General features: G+C 40.8%; 3 protein-coding genes across 12 annotated transcripts in view; all 3 read left to right on the plus strand.

The window, feature by feature from the left end:
• LOC118937845 (stonustoxin subunit beta-like) overlaps positions 1 to 9,182 on the plus strand; it is a 33,231-nt gene extending 24,049 nt beyond the window's left edge. For 2 of the 10 annotated variants that reach the window (XM_090197830.1, XM_090197834.1), the window contains 8 exons: positions 1,714 to 1,830; positions 2,072 to 2,159; positions 2,290 to 2,518; positions 2,902 to 4,699; positions 4,983 to 5,156; positions 7,211 to 7,384; positions 7,593 to 7,639; positions 8,039 to 9,182. In XM_090197830.1, coding sequence (XP_090053956.1) covers positions 1,714 to 1,830; positions 2,072 to 2,159; positions 2,290 to 2,518; positions 2,902 to 4,699; positions 4,983 to 5,156; positions 7,211 to 7,384; positions 7,593 to 7,639; positions 8,039 to 8,586 — 3,175 coding nt within the window. In that variant the 3' untranslated portion in view covers positions 8,587 to 9,182. Of the gene's footprint in view, positions 1 to 340; positions 637 to 1,057; positions 1,274 to 1,316; positions 1,831 to 2,071; positions 2,160 to 2,289; positions 2,519 to 2,901; positions 4,700 to 4,982; positions 5,157 to 7,210; positions 7,385 to 7,548; positions 7,640 to 8,038 lie in introns of those variants that run through there. The other 8 variants (XR_016486141.1, XM_090197833.1, XR_016486142.1 and 5 more) reach the window with 8 other exon arrangements.
• LOC118937839 (NLR family CARD domain-containing protein 3-like) overlaps positions 1 to 23,378 on the plus strand; it is a 71,391-nt gene that overhangs the window by 9,025 nt on the left and 38,988 nt on the right. The window lies entirely within an intron of this gene.
• LOC110518377 (uncharacterized) lies at positions 8,885 to 13,397 on the plus strand. Its single transcript, XM_090194548.1, has 3 exons — positions 8,885 to 8,905; positions 9,736 to 9,901; positions 10,061 to 13,397. The coding sequence occupies exons 1-3, from the start codon at positions 8,885 to 8,887 to the stop codon at positions 10,963 to 10,965; spliced, it is 1,092 nt and encodes a 363-aa protein (XP_090050674.1). The 3' UTR covers positions 10,966 to 13,397.

A 23,378-nucleotide genomic window follows, 5' to 3' on the forward strand; every position in this document is an offset into this window, starting at 1 on the left:
AAAGGGAGAACTTGAAATAACATGATGTAGATAATTAAATATGGAATGTTTATTAAAATATGGAATTGTTATAAAAAAACAGAATGTTTGTTTAACATAATGATAAAAAATGAATATTACCAATGTAACCCAACGTAAAGACTGGGTTTAGTTGATTGTGTTGCACTGCTCATGTCCGCGTTCTGGAACTGTCCGCGTCCCCGTACAGAATTGTCCGCGTCCCCGTACAGAACTGTCCGCGTCCCCGTACAGAACTGTCCGCGTCCCCGTACAGAACTGTCCGCGTCCCCGTACAGAACTGTCCGCGTCCCCGTACAGAACTGTCCGCGTCCCCGTACAGAACTGTCCGCGTACAAAACTGTCCGCCACCCCGTACGGTGTGGCGCCAAGCCGGTTACGCGCAGAGTGGATTGAGGTGATCTTGGGGAATAACGACGTTACGAGTTTGTTACAGTGTTGAGACACCGAAGTTTATTGTTCAATTTGCTTTTTTCTTTACGGTCAGGGACAGTGTGAGTGTAGCCAGATCCTTTTCACTCTCTATCCTTGTTTCAATTTGTGTTTCACCGGATTCGTCATCGAAACGAGGGACAGACGAACGACCTGCTAACTAACCAAGCTAGTCGGTACAGCTCGGTAATCTAGCTAGCTACTCTACCAGCAGCATCCTAGTTATCTTAGCTAGTCAGTACAGCTCGGTAAGCTAGTTAGCTACTCTACCGGCAGCATCCTAGTTATCCTAGCTAGTCGGTATAGCTCGGTAAGCTATCTAGCTACTCTACCAGCAGCATCCTAGTTATCCTAGCTAGTCGGTACAGCTCGGTAATCTAGCTAGCTACTCTACCAGCAGCATCCTAGTTATCCTAGCTAGTCGGTACAGCTCGGTAATCTAGCTAGCTACTCTACCAGCAGCATCCTAGTTATCCTAGCTAGTCAGTACAGCTCGGTAAGCTAGCTAGCTACTCTACCAGCAGCATCCTAGTTATCCTAGCTAGTCGGTACAGCTCGGTAAGCTAGCTAGCTACTCTACCAGCAGCATCCTAGTTATCCTAGCTAGTCGGTACAGCTCGGTAATCTAGCTAGCTACTCTACCAGCAGCATCCTAGTTACCATAGCTACCACTACATCATCACCGGCTGTCTGCATTTCTTGTGGACCGATGGAGCTCCCCGGTTGTTTCTTCCACCTGTTAAATCCCGGTGAGGCTTCTCCCTCTCTCGTTGACGGATGCTGGCTACCTCTGTCCGGTTCTCCTCTCTTCACTAGATGGACGGTAACTTTAGTGTTTAAACCTAAATAAATAGTAACAATAGCAGGTATTGAACCCCGGGTAAATAATCACTAGTCAGAACCTCAACCTCAGTATACATTCATTATAAAAATCATCTTAATATCTGATATTGTGAGTAAACAACCTCGAGAGTGCGTCTTCCAGCCCTCCAATAAATTACATCATTCAACCCTCCCGGTTAGTAAATTTACCTCAACATCCCCCGGAGAAGGCAGAGTAACGACACCAGCCTTTTAGCAGGGCTGACAGACTGACTACAACGCTCGCGTCGCTAAATTAATCTCGTTATTAAAAATGACACACTGCTCGCGCGCTGCAACGAGCGTCTTGAAGTCGGTTCTATTTGTGAAACTCTTCTTCTGTTTCCCCATCTGAGCTCAGAGTAGATGAGGGATGTCATGTTTGTCTCTGTTGTGTTGAAGACCAATCCAGCAGGAGAGACCAGCCTCCCCTGTTCCCAGCTGTGTGTCCATGAAGAGTGACCGGTCTATGGATCAACCTATAAACTTTAGAGAGGGAGACTTTTCTACTGAACAAAGGTAAGAAGAACTCATGGGTCCTGGTCAGTGAGTTAAACAACACTGTCTCTAGTCATTTCTCCTCTCCCATTTTCCCATTTATTGTTGTTGTTTTCATAATCCATAGGCTAATAATTTTGGCCAATTTCATAGTCCTAAAACAATATTAAACAAACACAACATTCCCTCCCTCCCTTTGTGTGTGTGTGTGTGTGTGTGTACTCCCTGGATGAGGAGATGTAATCTCATGTTTTGTCCACAGAAACCAACAGGGGAGATCAGAGTCAGAGATTCTCAGTGGTCAGTCTTCCCAGAGTCATCAAACAGACCTCCTGGACTCCATATTCAGTGTATGTGGTCCTGTTATGTACATGTGTTTTTTGTTTACCTCAAGTAAAGTTGATCTGTCAATCATTCATTAATGTGTTAATGAGAAAGCATTTCTTCTCTTGCTTAACTTATTTACTTTATTTATTTCAGATGCTTGAAGAGAAAATTATGACATTTGTGAAGAACGAGATGAAGATGTTCAAGAGGATTCTTAGTCCAGAACTCCCAGAAGGCTTTGAGAGTCAGAAGCAGGATAATGAAGTGGTGGATGCTGAAGATGAGAAGCAGGAGAGCAGTGCCAGAGAGGGGGCTCTGAAGATCACACTGCACATCCTGAGGAAAATGAACCAGAAGGAGCTTGCTGACACACTGGAGAAATGTAAGAGCTGTCTGCCTCATGTTGAATGCTGTTTCTTAACATTTAAAATATGTAGCTAAAGTACAGCTAAAGTAGCTGTGTAACTCAATGATATTGTAGCAGCCTTAACACAACACCTAGTGACCTCATCAAGTAGCAGCAGGGATGTGTTGTGGTGATTCATTTAGAGAGAGAGAGACAACATTAATAATACCATCAATAATACCAATAATAATATTAATCAGTCACACCAGTCTGTAATGCATTATGACAACATTTACACATTTATACAGTCAGTTAAGAGAATAAATTATTATAATGTAAAACTTTATAACAACCCTACAATACTGTAGACATTAAAACAGACGTAATATTATTATCCTCTGTGTTATTTATTCATTCAGATGAGCTTGCTGTGATTTGCCAACGTGAACTCAAATCTAATCTAAAGAAGAAGTTTCAATGTGTATTTGAGGGGATCGCTAAACAAGGAAACCCAACACTTCTCAATAATATCTACACAGAGCTCTACATCACAGAGGGTGGAACAGGAGAGGTCAATAATGAACATGAACTGAGACAGATTGAGACAACAATCAGGAAACAAGCAAGACCAGAGACTGCAATCAAATGTAACGACATCTTCAAAACCTTAACTGGACCAGACAAACTTATCAGAACTGTGCAGACAAAGGGAGTCGCTGGCATTGGAAAAACAGTCTCTGTGCAGAAGTTCATTCTGGACTGGGCTGAAGGAAAAGCAAATCAGGATGTCCAATTTGTATTTTCATTCCCTTTTCGGGAGCTGAATTTGATGAAAGAGGACAAACACACTTTCATTGAACTTCTCAATCACTTCTCAATGGAAACCAAACAATCAAGAATCTCCAACTACAACAAGTACAAAGTTCTGTTCATCTTTGATGGTCTGGATGAGTGCCGACTGCCCCTAGACTTCCAGAAGAACAAGATCTGTTGGGACGTCACAGAGTCAACCTCAGTGGATGTTCTGCTGACAAATCTCATCAAGGGAAATCTGCTTCCCTCTGCTCTCCTCTGGATAACTACCCGACCTGCAGCAGCCAATAAGATCCCTTCAGGGTGTGTTGACCAGGTGACAGAGGTACGAGGGTTCAATGACCCACAGAAGGAGGAGTACTTCAGGAAGAGATTCAGTGATGAGGACCTGGCCAGCAGAATCATCTCACACATAAAGACATCAAGGAGCCTCCACATCATGTGCCACATTCCAGTCTTCTGTTGGATTTCTGCAACAGTCCTTGAACACATGCTGGAACAGAAGAGAGAAGAGATGCCCAAGACTCTGACTGAGATGTACACACACCTTGTGGTGTTTCATACCAAACAGAAGAATGAAAAGTATCTTGGGAAAGAAGATACAGGTCCACACTGGAATAAAGATAGCATTCTGTCACTGGGAAAACTGGCTTTTCAACAGCTTGTGAAGGGCAATCTGATTTTCTATGAAGAAGACCTGAAAGAGTCTGGCGTTGATGTTAATGAAGCCTCAGTGTACTCAGGATTGTGCACACAGCTCTTTAAAGAGGAATGTGGGCTGTACCAGGACAAGGTGTACTGCTTCGTACATCTGAGCATTCAGGAGTTTCTGGCTGCTGTATATGTGTTCCTCTCATTCATCAACAACAATGAGAATCTAATGGACGAACCTCAATCAATGTTCAGATACTTTTTGTCGCTCTTCAGAGAGAAGCCTAAAGTTACTGAAGTTACTTTCTACAAGAGTGCTGTGGATAAAGCCTTACAAAGTGAGACGGGAAACCTGGACCTTTTCCTCCGCTTCCTTCTGGGCCTCTCACTGGAGTCCAATCAGAAGCACTTACGAGGTCTACTGACAAAGACAAGCAGCTCACAGAGCCATGAAGAAACAGTCAAGTACATCAAGGAGAAGATCAGGGAGAATCCCTCTCCAGAGAGGAGCATCAATCTGTTCCACTGTCTGAATGAACTGAATGACCATTCTCTAGTGGAGGAGATCCAAAGCTTCCTGAGATCAGGAAGTCTCTCAAAACCCAACCTGTCACCTGCACAGTGGTCAGCTCTGGTCTTTGTGTTGCTGACTTCAGAAAAGGATCTGGACGTGTTTGACCTGAAGAAATACTCCAGATCAGAGGAAGGTCTTCTGAGGCTGCTGCCAGTGGTCAAAGCCTCCAGAGCTGTTCTGTGAGTAAATAAAATTACATTTAAGAACTAATCATCAGGAATAAATATTCAGTTCAGAGAAAAATATGTATTATAATATGTATAATATATTATTTTGAAAAACATATTGAATAAATTCATTGATTTTCACATTAGTATACCAATATGACCATACAATTCTAGGAGACGGAAGAATCTATATGTTGTTTGAGAGAATAAACCAAATGCATCTACCATTGTCCTTCTACACTACTGGTGTTAAATGAACAGTGTGTTTGTTAAGTCATGATGATCTCTTTGTCAGGCTGTCAGGCTGTGGAGTGACAGAGGAAGGCTGTGCTTCTCTGGTCTCAGTTCTGGAGTCAAACCCCTCACACCTGAGAGAGCTGGACCTGAGTAACAATGACCTGAAGGATTCAGGAGTGAAGCTGCTCTCTGCTGGACTGGGGAATCCCCACTGTAAACTGGAGACTCTGAGGTCAGTATTATCAGATATGAAAGCACTTTATGTATGTAGTTCTCCCATTTGAAAAGTCGTAATTATTCGGTTATATCCACATATATTGTATTAAAGTAGTTGTAAGTTTAGTATTTGGTCCCATATTCCATGCCTCCAGTGATTACATTAATCTTGTGATTCTACAAACTTGTTGAATTCATTTGCAGTTTGTCTTGGTTGTGTTTTAGATGTTTTCCTAATAGAAACTGAATGGTGAATAATGTCCTGTCATTTTGGAGTCACTTCACTTGTATTGTCAGTAAGAATAGAAGATGTTTTCTACATTCATGTGGATGCTACCATGATTATGAATAATCATGAATGAATCGAGAATAATGATGAATGAGAAAGTTACAGAGGCACAAAGATCAGACCCCCTCTGTTATTGGTAATGGTGAGAGGTTAGCATGTTTTGTTGTAGCCTCTGTTACTGGTAATGGTGAGAGGTTAGCATGTTTTGTTGTATCCTCTGTTATTGGTAATGGTGAGAGGTTAGCATGTTTTGTTGTAGCCTCTGTTATTGGTAATGGTGAGAGGTTAGCATGTGTTGTTGTAGCCTCTGTTATTGGTAATGGTGAGAGGTTAGCATGTTTTGTTGTATCCTCTGTTGTTGGTAATGGTGAGAGGTTAGCATGTTTTGTTGTAGCCTCTGTTATTGGTAATGGTGAGAGGTTAGCATGTTTTGTTGTAGTCTCTGTTATTGGTAATGGTGAGAGGTTAGCATGTTTTGTTGTAGTCTCTGTTATTGGTAATGGTGAGAGGTTAGCATGTTTTGTTGTAGCCTCTGTTATTGGTAATGGTGAGAGGTTAGCATGTTTTGTTGTATCCTCTGTTGTTGGTAATGGTGAGAGGTTAGCATGTTTTGTTGTAGCCTCTGTTATTGGTAATGGTGAGAGGTTAGTATGTTCAGTTGTAGCCTCTGTTATTGGTAATGGTGAGAGGTTAGCATGTTTTGTTGTATCCTCTGTTGTTGGTAATGGTGAGAGGTTAGCATGTTTTGTTGTAGCCTCTGTTATTGGTAATGGTGAGAGGTTAGCATGTTTTGTTGTATCCTCTGTTGTTGGTAATGGTGAGAGGTTAGCATGTTTTGTTGTAGCCTCTGTTATTGGTAATGGTGAGAGGTTAGTATGTTCAGTTGTAGCCTCTGTTATTGGTAATGGTGAGAGGTTAGCATGTTTTGTTGTATCCTCTGTTTTTGGTAATGGTGAGAGGTTAGCATGTTTTGTTGTAGCCTCTGTTATTGGTAATGGTGAGAGGTTAGTATGTTCAGTTGTAGCCTCTGTTATTGGTAATGGTGAGAGGTTAGCATGTTTTGTTGTAGCCTCTGTTGTTGGTAATGGTGAGAGGTTAGCATGTGTTGTTGTAGCCTCTGTTATTGGTAATGGTGAGAGGTTAGTATGTTTAGTTGTAGCCTCTGTTATTGGTAATGGTGAGAGTTTAGCATGTTTTGTTGTAGCCTCTGTTATTGGTAATGGTGAGAGTTTAGCATGTTTTGTTGTAGCCTCTGTTATTGGTAATGGTGAGAGTTTAGCATGCTTTGTTGTAGCCTCTGTAACTCTCTCACTCTGTCTAAATAGATATGGTGTGGACTGTATACTCAATACAATCTAAATCTGATACCTCACTGTCTAAATAGATATGGTGTGGACTGTATACTCAATACAATCTAAATCTGATACCTCACTGTCTAAATAGATATGGTGTGGACTGTATACTCAATACAATCTAAATCTGATACCTCACTGTCTAAATAGATATGGTGTGGACTGTATACTCAATACAATCTAAATCTGATTCCTCACTGTCTGTCTTCTGACTGATACTGCTTTTTAAACTGGTCTGGTCAGTCTACTATAATATTTGTACTATACATGTTTCTATCTGCAGGAAATTATTATTTTGATCATTTGTCATTTTTTATGATGATACACTAATTTACGAATATATATGGAATATGTTGAAAAAATATACTGCCACTATTTTCACCACCAAAGAATATCAGTGTGATTTTAATATGATTTGACTCTTTGCAGGCTGTCAGGCTGTCTAGTCACAGAGGAAGGCTGTGCTTCTCTGGTCTCAGCTCTGAGGTCAAACCCCTCACACCTGAGAGAGCTGGACCTGAGCTACAATCACCCAGGAGACTCAGGAGTCAGACTGCTCTCTGCTGGACTGGAGGATCCACACTGCAGACTGGAGAAACTCAAGTATGTAGAGGGTTTATGTCAATGTTCATATCAGACATGTTGACTTATCAGGCTAGTTAAGACAAACATTCTTATCAACACTTGGACAAAGTTATATGCTGACTGTGTGTGTGTGTGTGTGTGTGTGTGTGTGTGTGTGTGTGTGTGTGTGTGTGAGAGTTCAGGTGTATCCCTCAATGACTGTCTGTTCTTCTGCTTACCGCTACAGTGTGGAACATGGTGGAGAGAACAGAATGAAACCTGGGCTTAGAAAATGTGAGTGTTGACAGCTGTGAAGAATATGACTAAGAATAAGTCTTAATTCAAGTTAAGTCAAAGTCAAAGACCACCATCATGACTTACTTGGTCATATTAAATATCAGCTGTAGTTCTACAGAAGCAGAAATCAGGGACACCAAAGTTTACAAAGAGTTGCTTTGACTGTGTGTGTGTGTGTGTGTGTGTGTGTGTGTGTGTGTGTGTAATTAATAGGAATAAGTGTGTTTTATATTACCATACAGTATAACATATGATCATTCAACAAGTCTCAAGTTACCTTAACTTCTCCTTTTGATACCTAGAAACATCTACATTAAATGAATTAGTGAAAAGTGAGTTAACATTCTAATGTGAATGATGATGATTTCTAATATTGTGTCTGGTTTCATCCATCAGATGTCTGTGATCTCACACTGGACCTAAACACAGTAAACAGACACCTCTCTCTGTCTGAGGAGAACAGAAAGGTGACATGTAGGAGAGAGAAGCAGCCGTATCCTGATCACCCAGAGAGATTTGAGGACTGTAGACAGGTGCTGTGTAGAGAGGGTCTGACTGGGCGCTGTTACTGGGAGGTAGAGTGGAGTGGGAGGGGAGAGGAAGTGTGGACAGGGAGAAGGGGGGCTGATATAGGAGTGACATATAAAGGAATCAACAGGAGAGGAAGGGGTGGTTGTCTTGGATACAATGACAAGTCCTGGACTCTGTTCTGCTCTGACAACAGTTACATTGCCTGTCACAATAATAATCCCACTACCATAGACGTCCCCTCCTCCAGCTCCCACAGAGTAGGAGTGTATCTGGACTGGCCAGCTGGAACTCTGTCCTTCTATAGAGCCTCCTCTGACACACTGACCCACCTGTACACATTCACCTCCACATTCACTGAGCCCCTCTATCCAGGGTTTAGGCTTTGGGGTGATGGTGCCTCAGTGTCCCTGTGATACACACACACACTGAACACACACACACTGTCTCTGTCAATAATAACCTGACACACACACACACTAGACTCTTTCTCACACACACACACACAATGACACAGACACACACTGGACTTACACACACACTGGACTCTTTCTCACACACACACACAATGACACACACACACACACACACACACACACACACTGGACTCCTCAGTGTCCCTGTAAATAATTACCATGTTAACAGTGATACACACACACAAACATTGGACACATACATACACACACACACACACATTGTTTAGGGTTTTGTGGGATGGCGACTCAGTGTCCCTCTGTCAGTGAACACACACACGCTGGACACACATACACACTGGACACACACACAGACTGGACACACACACGTACTGGACTAACATGTCACACACACTCACACTGGACACAGACACACACATACACACACACTGGACACACACATACACACTGGACACACACACATACACACTGGGGACACACACACACACATACACAGTGGACACACACACACACTGGACACAGACACACACATACAACCTGGACACACACACACTGGACAAACACACACACTGGACAAACACACACACTGGACACACACACACACTGGACACACCCAAACAGACTGAATTCACACACACACACACACACACACACACACACACACACACACTGGACAAACACACACACACACTAGACAAACACACACACATATTAGACCAACACACACTCACGCTGGACTCAGACACACACTGGACCCAAACACACTCACACTGGACTCAGACACACACTTGACACACACACACACACACACACTGGACACACACACACACACACACTGGACCCACACACCTGCTGGACACACACATGCACACACACTGAACACACACACACACACACACATACACACACTGGACACACACACACACACACACTGGACACACACACACACTGGACACACACTGGATAAACCAAATGCTGAGAGTTTACCCCAGTCAGAGTTATACTTAAACTACATATTTTAATAATATGAGCTTCATCTCTTTGATCCTCAGATCAGTTCAGTGTGTAAATAATATCATATAGTATAAGTATAAATGAATACAATAAAATAGCAACTGAGATATTTTATAGCAAAGATCCCCTAGTCGACATGACAAACCACAGAAAGGTTACAAAGTGCCTTTTAACTTGAAAGATCCAGATCAATTCTCTCCCATCTCAAATACCCTGAACTCACAGAGGAGAGGTACCCTTCTAGATACTCCCATCACAAATACCCTGAACTCACGGAGGAGAGGTACCCTTCTAGATACTCCCATCACAAATACCCTGATGAACTCACGGAGGAGAGGTACCCTTCTAGATACTCTCATCACAAATACCCTGAACTCACGGAGGAGAGGTACCCTTCTACATACTCCCATCACAAATACCCTGATGAACTCACGGAGGAGAGGTACCCTTCTAGATACTCTCATCACAAATACCCTGAACTCACAGAGGAGAGGTACCCTTCTAGATACTCCCATCTCAAATACCCTGAACTCACGGAGGAGAGGTACCCTTCTACATACTCCCATCTCAAATACCCTGAACTCACAGAGGAGAGGTACCCTTCTAGACACTCCCATCTCAAATACCCTGAACTCACGGAGGAGAGGTACCCTTCTACATACTCCCATCTCAAATACCCTGAACTCACGGAGGAGAGGTACCCTTCTAGATACTCCCATCTCAAATACCCTGAACTCACGGAGGAGAGGTACCCTTCTAGATACTCCCATCTCAAATACCCTGAACTCACGGAGGAGAGGTACCTTTCTAGATAGTCCCATCTCAAATACCCTGAACTCACAGTGGAGAGGTACCCTTCTAGATACTCTCATCACAAATACCCTGAACTCACAGAGGAGGGGTACCCTTCTAGATACTCTCATCACAAATACCCTGAACTCACGGAGGAGAGGTACCTTTCTAGATACTCCCATCTCAAATACCCTGAACTCACAGAGGAGAGGTCAAGAACAGACGTACGATGGTTCCATACAGGACACACACACACTGGACACACACACACACACTGGACACACACACACACTGGACACACACACACACACACACACTGGACACACACACTGGACACACACACACGCACACTGGACACAGACACACACTGGACACAGACACACACTGGACACACACACACACTGGACACACACACACTGGACAAACACACACTGGACACACACACAGGACACATACTCACACAGGACACAAACACACACACAGGACACACACACACACTGGACACACACTCAAACACACACACACACACACACACACGTCTTCCTAAAATTGTGAGGACCTTGACCCAGGACTTATTACAATAACACCGTTAAAATACCAATGTGATCATTTGTACAATTATATATAATTATATATGGACCTACGCTCCATAGTTGTATAATTATATATGGACATACGCTCCATAGTTGTATAATTATATATGGACCTACGCTCCATAGTTGTATAATTATATATGGACCTACGCTCCATAGTTGTATAATTATATATGGACATACGCTCCATAGTTATATAATTATATCTGGACATACGCTCCATAGTTGTATAATTATATATGGACATACACTCCATAGTTGTATAATTATATATGGACATACTCTCCATAGTTGTATAATTATATCTGGACATACACTCCATAGTTGTATAATTATATATGGACATACGCTCCATAGTTGTACAAGTATACAAGGATATATTGTACTTTTCATAATAAAACAGACTTGAAACAAGAAAAAACCTGTTAATTATGAAAACAATTTTGTAATTGTAAAGGCTTCTGGGTGGAGGAGTCAGGCAGAGAGCAGGGTTCAAAACGTGGATCTTCTGGGTGGAGGAGTCAGGCGCAGAGTGCAGGGTTCAAAACGTGGATCTTCTGGGTGGAGGAGTCAGGCGCAGAGAGCAGGGTAGTTCAAAACGTGGATCTTCTGGGTGGAGGAGTCAGGCAGAGAGCAGGGTAGTTCAAAACGTGGATCTTCTGGGTGGAGGAGTCAGGGGCAGAGAGCAGGGTAGTTCAAAACGTGGATCTTTATTCCAAGAACAGAGTAACGGCCAAACACAAGGGCGCAACCCAACAAACAGGACGGAACTGTCCGGAAAAACGGAATCCACAATAATCCACATGAACAGAAAAGCCAGCGGGCCGACGGGGTTTAAACAGCCCAAAACCCAAACAACAAACAGGTGCAACTAAACTAAATGAAACAGAAAAGGGGATCAGCTAGTAGACGACCGCCGAGCGCCGCCCGAACAGGAAGAGGCACCATCTTCGGAGGGATTTGATTTAACGTTTCCTCTGTCAGGTTGATGTTCACCTGCGACTGGTTGAAACATGAAACAAATATGAAATGAAATACAAAACAATTAAATATGTGAAAATGAATTAAACAAATTGTACAATTAGTACAACAGAGTTTTGTGATGCAGGGTTACTATAGCAACAGAGTGTTGTGATGCAGGGTCACTATAGCAACAGAGTTCTCTCTGCTCTCTCTCTTTCTGCTCGCTCTTTCTGTTCTCTGCTCTCTCTGTTCTCATCCATCAGATGTCTGTGATCTCACCCTGAACCTAAACACAGTAAACAGCCACCTCTCTCTGTCTGAGGAGAACAGAAAGGTGACATGTAGGACGGAGGAGCAGCCGTATCCTGATCACCCAGAGAGATTTGAGGTCTGTTCTGCTCTGACAACAGTTACTCTGCCTGTCACAATAATAAACCCACTACCATAGACGTCTGCCCCTCCAGCCCCCACAGAGTAGGAGTGTATCTGGACTGGCCAGCGTGAACTCTGTCCTTCTATAGAGCCTCCTCTGACACACTGACCCACCTGAACACATTCACCTCCACATTCACTGAGCCCCTCTATCCAGGGTTTTGGGTTTGGGATGATGGTGAATCAGTGTTCCTCTGTCAGTGACACACACACTGGACACAACAACTAAAGCTCTAAAGTAACTTTTTATTGACAGATGCCTCATTTAAATGTTCTGGGTTTTGATGAAAGGAAATCCCATAAAGCCTACTGGCCAGGACTTTGTTATGGCATCTTCTGATTGGGTGTCTCAGGCCATTACTTTGTTATGGCATCTTCTGATTGGGTGTCTCAGGTCAGGACTTTGTTATGACATCTTCTGATTGGGTGTCTCAGGTCAGGACTTTGTTATGACATCTTCTGATTGGGTGTCTCAGGTCAGGACTTTGTTATGGCATCTTCTGATTGGGTGTCTCAGGTCAGGTCTGAGCCATGATCAGAATGTGTCTGTCTATTTCCAGCCTTGCCATTTCTACCTGTCCTGATCTAGTGTTTGACCCCTGACCTCCACACAACGTCTCACTGTCCATGTCTGCTTTTAGCTCCCACCTCTACTTCACTGTGTTATAATGAACCTTATGCTTGTTATGTCACCTCTGTAACCAGGTATCAAACATCCTGACCTTTCTGACCCTGTCCCATGGCCCCACTTCACTGTGTTATAATGGACCTTATGCTTGTTATGTCACCTCTGTAACCAGGTATCAAACATACTGACCTTCCTGACCCTGTCCCATGGCCCTACTTTCTACAACTAAACATTTAAATCCTCTTAAGTTTTGTTTAGTCTCCATTTATTAATTTTTTGATGTATTGTTGTATATTGGGGTTGTGCCACAGAGCATCATGGGGGTTTGTATGTGTTGAGATGATCACGTTCCAGATAAATGGTTGAACTGATTCCTGTCTCCCGTCTCATCATTATTGAATTGTTATACAGACGTGGTTATGAAACCCACAAAACATAACAACAGATTGGTGATAAGTCTGAATCTACAGGAACTATTCTGTCTGGAAGAAGTTGGTTTTTACAATTGTTTAAAACTGTTATTTTCTGTGGTTCAGTCTAGGCTAATGTTAACACAGTGATTTACTAGCAGAGGCAAGTGCAGAGTTGAGCTAGCTAAGAGAGAGATTTAACATTGTCATGGAAAAGGACCCGAGACGTATGCCAGATCTGGAAAACAACTTGATTACCTCTCTAGGGTATGTGGGACTAATGTCCCACCTGACCAACATCCAGTGAAAGTGCAGGGCGCCAAATTCAAACAACAGAAATCTCATAATTAAAATTCCTCAACCATACAAGTATTATACGCCATTTTAAAGCTAAACTTGTTGTTAATTCCAACACAGTGTCCGATTTCAAAAAGGCTTTACGACGAAAGCACACCATGCGATTATGTTAGGTCAGCACCTACTCACAAAAAACACAGCCATTTTTCCAGCCAAAGAGAGGAGTCACAAAAAGCAGAAATAGAGATCAAATGAATCACTAACCTTTGATGATCTTCATCAGATGACACTCATAGGACTTCATGTTACACAATACATGTATGTTTTGTTCGATAAGGTGCATATTTATATCCAAAAATCTCAGTTTACATTGGCGCTTTACGCTCAGTAATGTTTTGCTTCCAAAACATTCAGTGATTTTTCAGAGAGCCACATCAATTTACAGAAATATTCATCATAAACTTTAATATAAGATACAAGTGTTATGAGAATTATACTTCTCTTTAATGCAACCGCTGTGTCAGATTTTTTTTTTTACTTACGGAAAAAGCAAACCATACAATAATCTGAGACGGCGCTCAGATATAAACAACATTTCTCCTCCATGTTGGAGTCAACAGAAATACAAAATTACATCATAAATATTCCAGGCAGTTTACTCTGGGCACGCTTTTCATCCGGAGGTGAAAATACTGCCCCCTACCCCAAATAAGTTAAAAAAGGAGGAATATATATTGATTAAAGGAAGGGACATTTATTCAACTGTGAAGACGAACTTTGGAAATAAAAACTGCTAAATGAGCGAACTTGAGGAGGAAACGTCAATGAGTGAAGTGAATGAAGATCATGTGACTGAGGAAAATATTGATGTGGTTGAGGACAATATTGAAGTGAGTGACAATCATGAGCCTATTTAGAAATGAAAAATGGCTGGAATTGTTGGAAACATTGGACAGTTTAATGAAACCATTGAGCAGTGGACCTCATATACAGAACGGTTTGAATATTCTGTTCTTGTAAATTACATTGATGATGACAACACTGTGCTTACAGTTTTTAGTGTAATGGGGCCAAAGACATGTAATTTACTAGGCAGCCTGTTACATCCAGACAACAGGTAACAAGGCGTATGTGGATGTTGTGGAGATACTTAAAGGACATGTTTCACCAGAACCACTAGTTAATGCTGAAAGGTTCAGGTTCCACAGGAGACATCAGGAAGAGGGAGAATCAGTACCAATGTTTGCTGCTGCAGTAAAGAAACTATCAGAACACTGTGAGTTGAATGGTGTTCTAAATGACATCATAAGAGACAGACTAGAATGTGGGCTACGGAGTGAAGATACACCAAAGTGACTGTTGACTGAAAGTCATCTGACCTTGGTGAAGGACATTGAAATCACTGTGTCCATGGAACTAGCTGCTGAACAGGCTCAACCAGTTGAGTTCATCAGGAACGTAGTGGGTTCATCTAACAATCCTAATCACCAGCTGATACATTGTAATCTCGTGCATATACCTTCCATCTAGAAAACATTTAATGAAAATCATAACCTCTCCTCTGTGTGATCTATGTAATCAAGGTGCCTTGGGCTCCTTTAATCATATGTACTGGGAGTGACCAGGGGACATGTTTTGGAAAGAGGTTCCCTCTGTCTTATCTGCTGTAGTGGATGTCATCACACCTTGTTCCCCCAAACTGTTATCACTTAATGATCATTCACCACTATCATTACAGAAAATACCTTTCATGTCAGGTTTGACAGCAGCTAAAAAGATGTTGGAACTAAGATGTCTACAACCTCATTGGATCAGCACTTTATACACTGTTAGGATTCATGGGTCTACAACCTCATTGGATCAGCACTTTATACACTGTTAGGATCCATGGGTCTACCACCACACCTCATTGGATCAGCACTTTATACACTGTTAGGATCCATGGGTCTACCACCACACCTCATTGGATCAGCACTTTATACACTGTTTTAATATATCTATCTGCTACTTCTTGATAGTCAGACTACTTCCCATTTACAGATAGACTACTCAGGTTAAAACTTTATTTAGGTATGTTTTTTGAATTAATGGCTATCCTATTTGTACGGAACAAGAGTCCTAATTCCCCAATGCGTACTATATCTCTCCTTAATAACCTTCTGGCTTGCAAAACCAGGATTTATTATGCTCTAGTTTATGTATGGTAGTGCACCTTACCACGAGTCCCGTTTCTTCCTTCCTATCGATTTTGGTTAAAACGCAAATTAGAAACCCAGTGTATTTGTTCAGAATATTCAAGCACCTATCATTGATTAAATCCAAATTCCTTTAGAACATTCAATCAAAAATATCCCAAATAATTCCTCCCAAATTCGAGAATAAAGGCTACTGACCTGCCGCCGACTCGGAAAAGCACTGTTCGTTGGATCTAGTCACCTTCCCTGTCGGTCTGGGGTGTACACCGGCTTGGTCTTTACCCTCAATTCAGAGGCCAGGTCTTAAATAACGGGACCAGACCCGCTCGTGCACGATTTTTCCGGCGTACGACCTCCAGATGGCAGGGACGGATATTTAGATCCAGGTTCGAAGGACCAAATGTTGCAGGAGTTATATTCCTCTCTTTAATACCCAATTAAAATTAAACACTCTGTCAATTCATAAGGATTTGTATGACCCTTATTTGTATAAAATGGACAGAGCCCAGTCTCAAAGTCAAACAGCAGATTTTATTCACGATAGTACTGCTCCTTACATATTTTACCACAGGTTATACACTTAAAATGAGGTCATTAGTTTCAGTACCAACCCGTGCCATCTCCGTTCTAGTACTAAGGCTGTATGGGTCTCACATCGTCTCACCCTATTAAGATACGACCGAGCCAAGGACATGCTTGTGAAGATAAGCATTCTAGCCAGACTGGCGATATAGTTCATTCATTTCTACCAAGAACAGACAGTCATTGTTCTAATTCTTGATTATATTTACACACATTATATTCAGCACTAGGATTAAAAAGAAAATTCATACATATACAGTAACAAAATAGTATTCTGATTAGTACACATACAGTAACATAATAGTATTCTGATTAGTACACATACAGTAACATAATAGTATTCTGATTAGTACATATACAGTAACATAATAGTATTCTGATTAGTACAGATACAGTAACATAATAGTATTCTGATTAGTACACATACAGTAACATAATAGTATTCTGATTAGTACATATACAGTAACATAATAGTATTCTGATTAGTACATATACAGTAACATAATAGTATTCTGATTAGTACAGATACAGTAACATAATAGTATTCTGATTAGTACACATACAGTAACATAATAGTATTCTGATTAGTACATATACAGTAACATAATAGTATTCTGATTAGTACATATACAGTAACATAATAGTATTCTGATTAGTACATATACAGTATCATAATAGTATTCTGATTAGTACAGATACAGTAACATAATAGTATTCTGATTAGTACACATACAGTAACATAATAGTATTCTGATTAGTACATATACAGTAACATAATAGTATTCTGATTAGTACATATACAGTAACATAATAGTATTCTGATTAGTACATATACAGTATCATAATAGTATTCTGATTAGTACACATACAGTAACATAATAGTATTCTGATTAGTACATATACAGTAACATAATAGTATTCTGATTAGTACATATACAGTAACATAATAGTATTCTGATTAGTACAGATACAGTAACATAATAGTATTCTGATTAGTACACATACAGTAACATAATAGTATTCTGATTAGTACATATACAGTAACATAATAGTATTCTGATTAGTACATATACAGTAACATAATAGTATTCTGATTAGTACATATACAGCAACATAATAGTATTCTGATTAGTACATATACAGTAACATAATAGTATTCTGATTAGTACATATACAGTAACATAATAGTATTCTGATTAGTACATATACAGTAACATAATAGTATTCTGATTAGTACATATACAGTAACATAATAGTATTCTGATTAGTACATATACAGTAACATAATAGTATTCTGATTAGTACATATACAGTAACATAATATTCTGATTAGTCAGTCCTGATTGAAATGTATACATAATTAGTCATTATTGATAAAAAATTCCCTTAACATATCCACCCTTTGATTAAATATTATACATCCAATCACACATGTAGTTATATTAAAATATTAAAAAGCATACTACTATTTTTATTAGAAATATTTATTGTCATCAAAACATCCCCTAAACATAACCCACTACTTGTTATCAAAACATCACCTAAACATAACCCACTACTTGTTATCAAAACATCACCTAAACATAACCCACTACTTGTTATCAAAACATCACCTAAACATAACCCACTACTTGCATTCACACTGACTGTTTTTAGGCCAACATCAGAATCATAACTCTTCTTATCAGGATTTTCTTTACAATCTTCATAAAAAAAACAGTATAATAATGAAACAAGATACAACCTAACCTCCCTAAACATCAAAAATGGTCTCATCAAATATAAATTCCCCGCAAATGAAGGATCCAGATTCGTCCACTTCTGTAGACATGCATTCAGCACTCCACGGGTCAGAACCTGGTATCCACTGGTACCTCACCATCTATTATCATCGATTTCTCCAGAGTCCTGGAAATAAGGCCTCGTACACAGGGAATTAGACAACAGCCCCATAAAACTAAAACAGTCACATCAGGTGAATGTAGCCCATAATACAGTGATCATAATATTTTTTTTCCATTTTCCGAACATACTATCAAACCAATTAGTCAGAGAAGTATCCACCCCAGAGTTTTCTGCCAACCGATGAGCCTGGGTGGTCAAACCAGCTGAGGCTTCGGGCACTGATTCGTCCGGAGCTGTGTTATTTGGGATGTTAGCACAAAAATGGTTCCGAAAATCACGCATACTTCTCCTTTTCTGCCAATAACATATCTAATGCAATTCTATTCTGCCAAGCCATCAGGCTGGTTGCTTCAGTCTGTTCTGCAAAACCTTTAATAGCATCTCTGGTATACTTGTTAAAGCTCTGTTGATTATCATAAATATAATTAATCCAGTCCACGTTCTTATTGAGAGTAGACTACCCGGAAATACTTAACTCTAATCCTGCTAGGATCTGATTTCTTGCTTTGAACATATCTGGCACCCCCGTGGAACCCCAATGTTATCAATGTATACTTTGTCATCAAGAGACCCGGATGGAGTAGCTCTTTTCTCCCATCTGGCTATACTTCATGTCTCGGTATTGAATGAGTGTGAAAGGCATTCCCAAATGTACAAGGGAGCATAATCCTGTCCAATCTGCCAGTAAAACCTCGCCCTGACATAATTTCCCAAGAGTACTGTACCGGGCCAAACGGTAATAATCTCCTCCGGTCACTGTAAAGGGAGGAAGTCTTGATTTAAGGGGAACCTGGGGATATAAATAGTGCAATCAATACAACTGTCATTATCTGGCATTCCTGCTTTCGTGAACAGCTTTACCATACCGGCCTAAACTCCTCTACCCAGAACCATACTAGGGTGTCGACCAAGACCTGGTCATATCCTCCTTCATTTTTGTTTAAAGGGTTAGGCGTATCTTTATGCAATACATCCCTCTCTCCTGATTACAATCAAAAACTTTCACCTTCACTATACTCTACCTTCTTCCATACTGGGTGAGTGAATTCATATAGCCCTCTCTCTCCAAATGAGCTATGACCTGTGTCCATGATCAATATGGGAACCTGCACCGATATATGCCATAATGGCTCAGAGTCCTAGACTGCCATGTAGTTAGAGACCCCATTTGGTCTACATAAAACTCCATTGAGAGATCCTTCCCAACCTCTACTCTAACTTCCTGTCTACCCAGATCTAGGGATCTCTTATGCTTGTTTTGGAACAAAATCCTCATTGTCTAAACCATGGGTCAAATTACCACTCTCCGCATACTCAAGTAGGACGTGCTGTATCAGGAATATGGCACCCATGATAAGACAGCTCAGACGAACAGCTCTCCCCGAGAACAGATCACTAGCAAGAGCCAGACACACCTTCACTTCTATGAACAAAAACAGGGGTGAAAAGACAGGAAGGATTTTCTTCATTCGAGAGATGGCCCCCGGAATTCTGTTAATTCCAGTTCTCCTCTCGAACACTGTTTATTGTTCGACAGTGTCAGTGTGTCTTACCCTCCCGCCGTGCGATATGAATCCGGGTAGCTCTTTCAGCTATCTGTCACCAGGAGTCCTTGGTATGGTCCCCCCAACAAGCCTCTGGGACTGGATTGAGTGACTTCACCTGTAGTTCACCTGTAATGCATAAAATCCTGGACATACAGGCTTGGTTAACAAACAGTTTCTTATATGTTTTATCTGATTATATCTTTAACTTCTATGACTATTTGTTAGCTAAACATTTATTTTTATTTTTTATTATTAGTTTATTATCCAATAGGCCACTAACTTACCCATCCCCCTTTTGATACCTGGCTCTGCCCAGGTAACAACCTTATATACCCTAAATAATGATTTAGATAGAATTTGTAAATTATTCTTATATTATGACATTATCATGTATGTCCAATTTCCCCTTGGGCATCCATTCATATCAATCATGTACCAATTCTCTGTCAAGTGTCTTATCTAGTTTAAGAAGTATGTGTGCTATTTATATATGTTCTTAAATATATATATTTACCGATTTAAACAGGAACCCCTTTCTCTCCTATCTCTCAAACGCCACTAAGCGTCTCACTGTTTGACTTTATCTAAAATCATTGATTTGAGAAAAAACGTGTCTATAAGTGGCCATCTCTAAAGTCCTTACATTTCCTTAATCAATCTATCTTAATCCTTACAATAATCCTAAATCACCACAGATGTCATATATTCCTGTCAAATGTAATACTATTTAAAGAAAAACCTCCTAATAGTCAAACAAAGCCACAATGAATGCTAACCATATTCAAAATCCTTCCTACACTTACAAGCTCTTTCCTTCAGAGATCCTCAGTATTCTATCTGACAATCTATCTGTGCAATCTGGTTTCCGAGCCGGTCACGGGTGCACCTCAGCCACACTCAAGGTACTAAACGATATCATAACCGCCATCGATAAAAGACAGTACTGTGCAGCCGTCTTCATCGACCTTGCCAAGGCTTTCGACTCTGTCAATCACCATATTCTTATCGGCAGACTCAGTAGCCTCGGTTTTTCGGATGACTGCCTTGCCTGGTTCACCAATTACTTTGCAGACAGAGTTCAGTGTGTCAAATCGGAGGGCATGCTGTCCGGTCCTCTGGCAGTCTCTATGGGGGTGCCACAGGGTTCAATTCTCGGGCCGACTCTTTTCTCTGTATACATCAATGATGTTGCTCTTGCTGCGGGCGATTCCCTGATCCACCTCTACGCAGACGACACCATTCTATATACTTTCGGCCCGTCATTGGACACTGTGCTATCTAACCTCCAAACAAGCTTCAATGCCATACAACACTCCTTCCGTGGCCTCCGACTGCTCTTAAACGCTAGTAAAACCAAATGCATGCTTTTCAACCGATCGCTGCCTGCACCCGCATGCCCGCCTAGCATCACCACCCTGGATGGTTCCGACCTAGAATATGTGGACATCTATAAGTACCTAGGTGTCTGGCTAGACTGCAAACTCTCCTTCCAGACTCATATCAAACATCTCCAATCGAAAAAGAAAAATCAAGAGTCGGCTTTCTATTCCGCAACAAAGCCTCCTTCACTCACGCCGCCAAGCTTACCCTAGTAAAACTGACTATCCTACCGATCCTCGACTTCGGCGATGTCATCTACAAAATGGCTTCCAACACTCTACTCAGCAAACTGGATGCAGTCTATCACAGTGCCATCCGATTTGTCACTAAAGCACCTTATACCACCCACCACTGCGACTTGTATGCTCTAGTCGGCTGGCCCTCGCTACATATTCGTCGCCAGACCCACTGGCTCCAGGTCATCTACAAGTCCATGCTAGGTAAAGCTCCGCCTTATCTCAGCTCACTGGTCACGATGGCAACACCCATCCGTAGCACGCGCTCCAGCAGGTGTATCTCACTGATCATCCCTAAAGCCAACACCTCATTTGGCCGCCTTTCGTTCCAGTACTCTGCTGCCTGTGACTGGAACGAATTGCAAAAATCGCTGAAGTTGGAGACTTTTATCTCCCTCACCAACTTCAAACATCAGCTATCTGAGCAGCTAACCGATCGCTGCAGCTGTACATAGTCTATTGGTAAATAGCCCACCCATTTTCACCTACCTCATCCCCATACTGTTTTTATTTCTTTATTTGTCTGCTCTTTTGCACACCAATATCTCTACCTGTACATGACCATCTGATCATTTATCACTCCAGTGTTAATCAGCAAAATTGTAATTATTCGCCTACCTCATGCCTTTTGCACACATTGTATATAGACTCCCCCTTTGTTTTCTACTGTCTTATTGACTTGTTAATTGTTTACTCCATGTGTAACTCTGTGTTGTCTGCTCATACTGCTATGCTTTATCTTGGCCAGGTCGCAGTTGCAAATGAGAACTTGTTCTCAACTAGCCTACCTGGTTAAATAAAGGTGAAATAAAAAAATTAAATAAAAAATAACATGAATTTAATATATGTTGCATAGTGTGGAATACCTTATCTACAGTAATTTATCACCCCTAAGAACTGAAACTTATTTTTCTATGTAATTTCTTGCCCTATTGGCTTAATACGGTGTCCTGTCCAAACCTCAAAGGACCATGTTTTATCTCCCCCTATTTATTCTCAATGATAAATAGGATTATTTTCTGTTGTAATACCAAATCAATAATAGCCAATTCAAAAACTTCACTGCTAATATTGTAAAACAGAATCCTGAAACACTTTCTCATCAGTGATTCAAACAATAATTCTAACCCCAAACTAAAACTCCATTATAATTAATTGACCTTAAAACTAGTAACCCAAATGACCACACATTCAGTATACAAATGGCTCTCCCCTGAGGTTGATCAGACCCCAAAAGATAGCCATGATAAGGTCAATAGGTCATACCACCCTTTTATAGTCATGTTCCATACCACATTAGACATAAAGAACCCTGTATCCTTAAAAATCTAAAAAATTAACTTGTGTAATTAAAACTCATGAAAAAAAAACTCATAAAGTTCCATATGTGAGCGTGCCTCTTTAAAATACCTTTGCACTAAAACAAATAGTCCTAACAAATGTTGTATGTGTATGTATTTGCAAACCTTAATAATTAATCAAAACTTCCAGGGCTTTTTCAATTTGGTCGTTTATGGCCTCATTCTCCCCAAGATTATAATCCCAGGAAACGTCTAAAAGTGAGACACCTAAACATCAATTTTCCCAGAAGAACACAAAACGCCTAACTAGCATTCACTATGCTACTTCGATTCAGAAACTCAAAAGTGAACTATAAACTAAACCTAATGATAATTCCCCTTTACCTCAAATCATTAATCATAAGTTTTAAACAACAACAACGTCAATGTATATGTTTACTTAAATGAACATGCTACTCTTAGATACAATTAACCAGATAACATTATTATCCAATGTATT

The sequence above is a fragment of the Oncorhynchus mykiss genome, chromosome 13, assembly GCF_057628025.1.
Source record: "Oncorhynchus mykiss isolate SJ-2025 chromosome 13, ASM5762802v1, whole genome shotgun sequence".
NCBI lineage: Eukaryota > Metazoa > Chordata > Actinopteri > Salmoniformes > Salmonidae > Oncorhynchus > Oncorhynchus mykiss.

Excerpts from the sequence above, each read along its gene's own strand:
- LOC110518377 (XM_090194548.1), top strand. The coding sequence starts at position 8,885 with ATGGCGACTCAGTGTCCCTCT. Across the intron at positions 8,906-9,735 it reads TGGCGACTCAGTGTCCCTCT|CAAAGATCCCCTAGTCGACA; the intron begins GTCAGTGAACAC and ends GATATTTTATAG. Across the intron at positions 9,902-10,060 it reads CCTGAACTCACGGAGGAGAG|GTACCCTTCTAGATACTCTC; the intron begins GTACCCTTCTAG and ends CACGGAGGAGAG.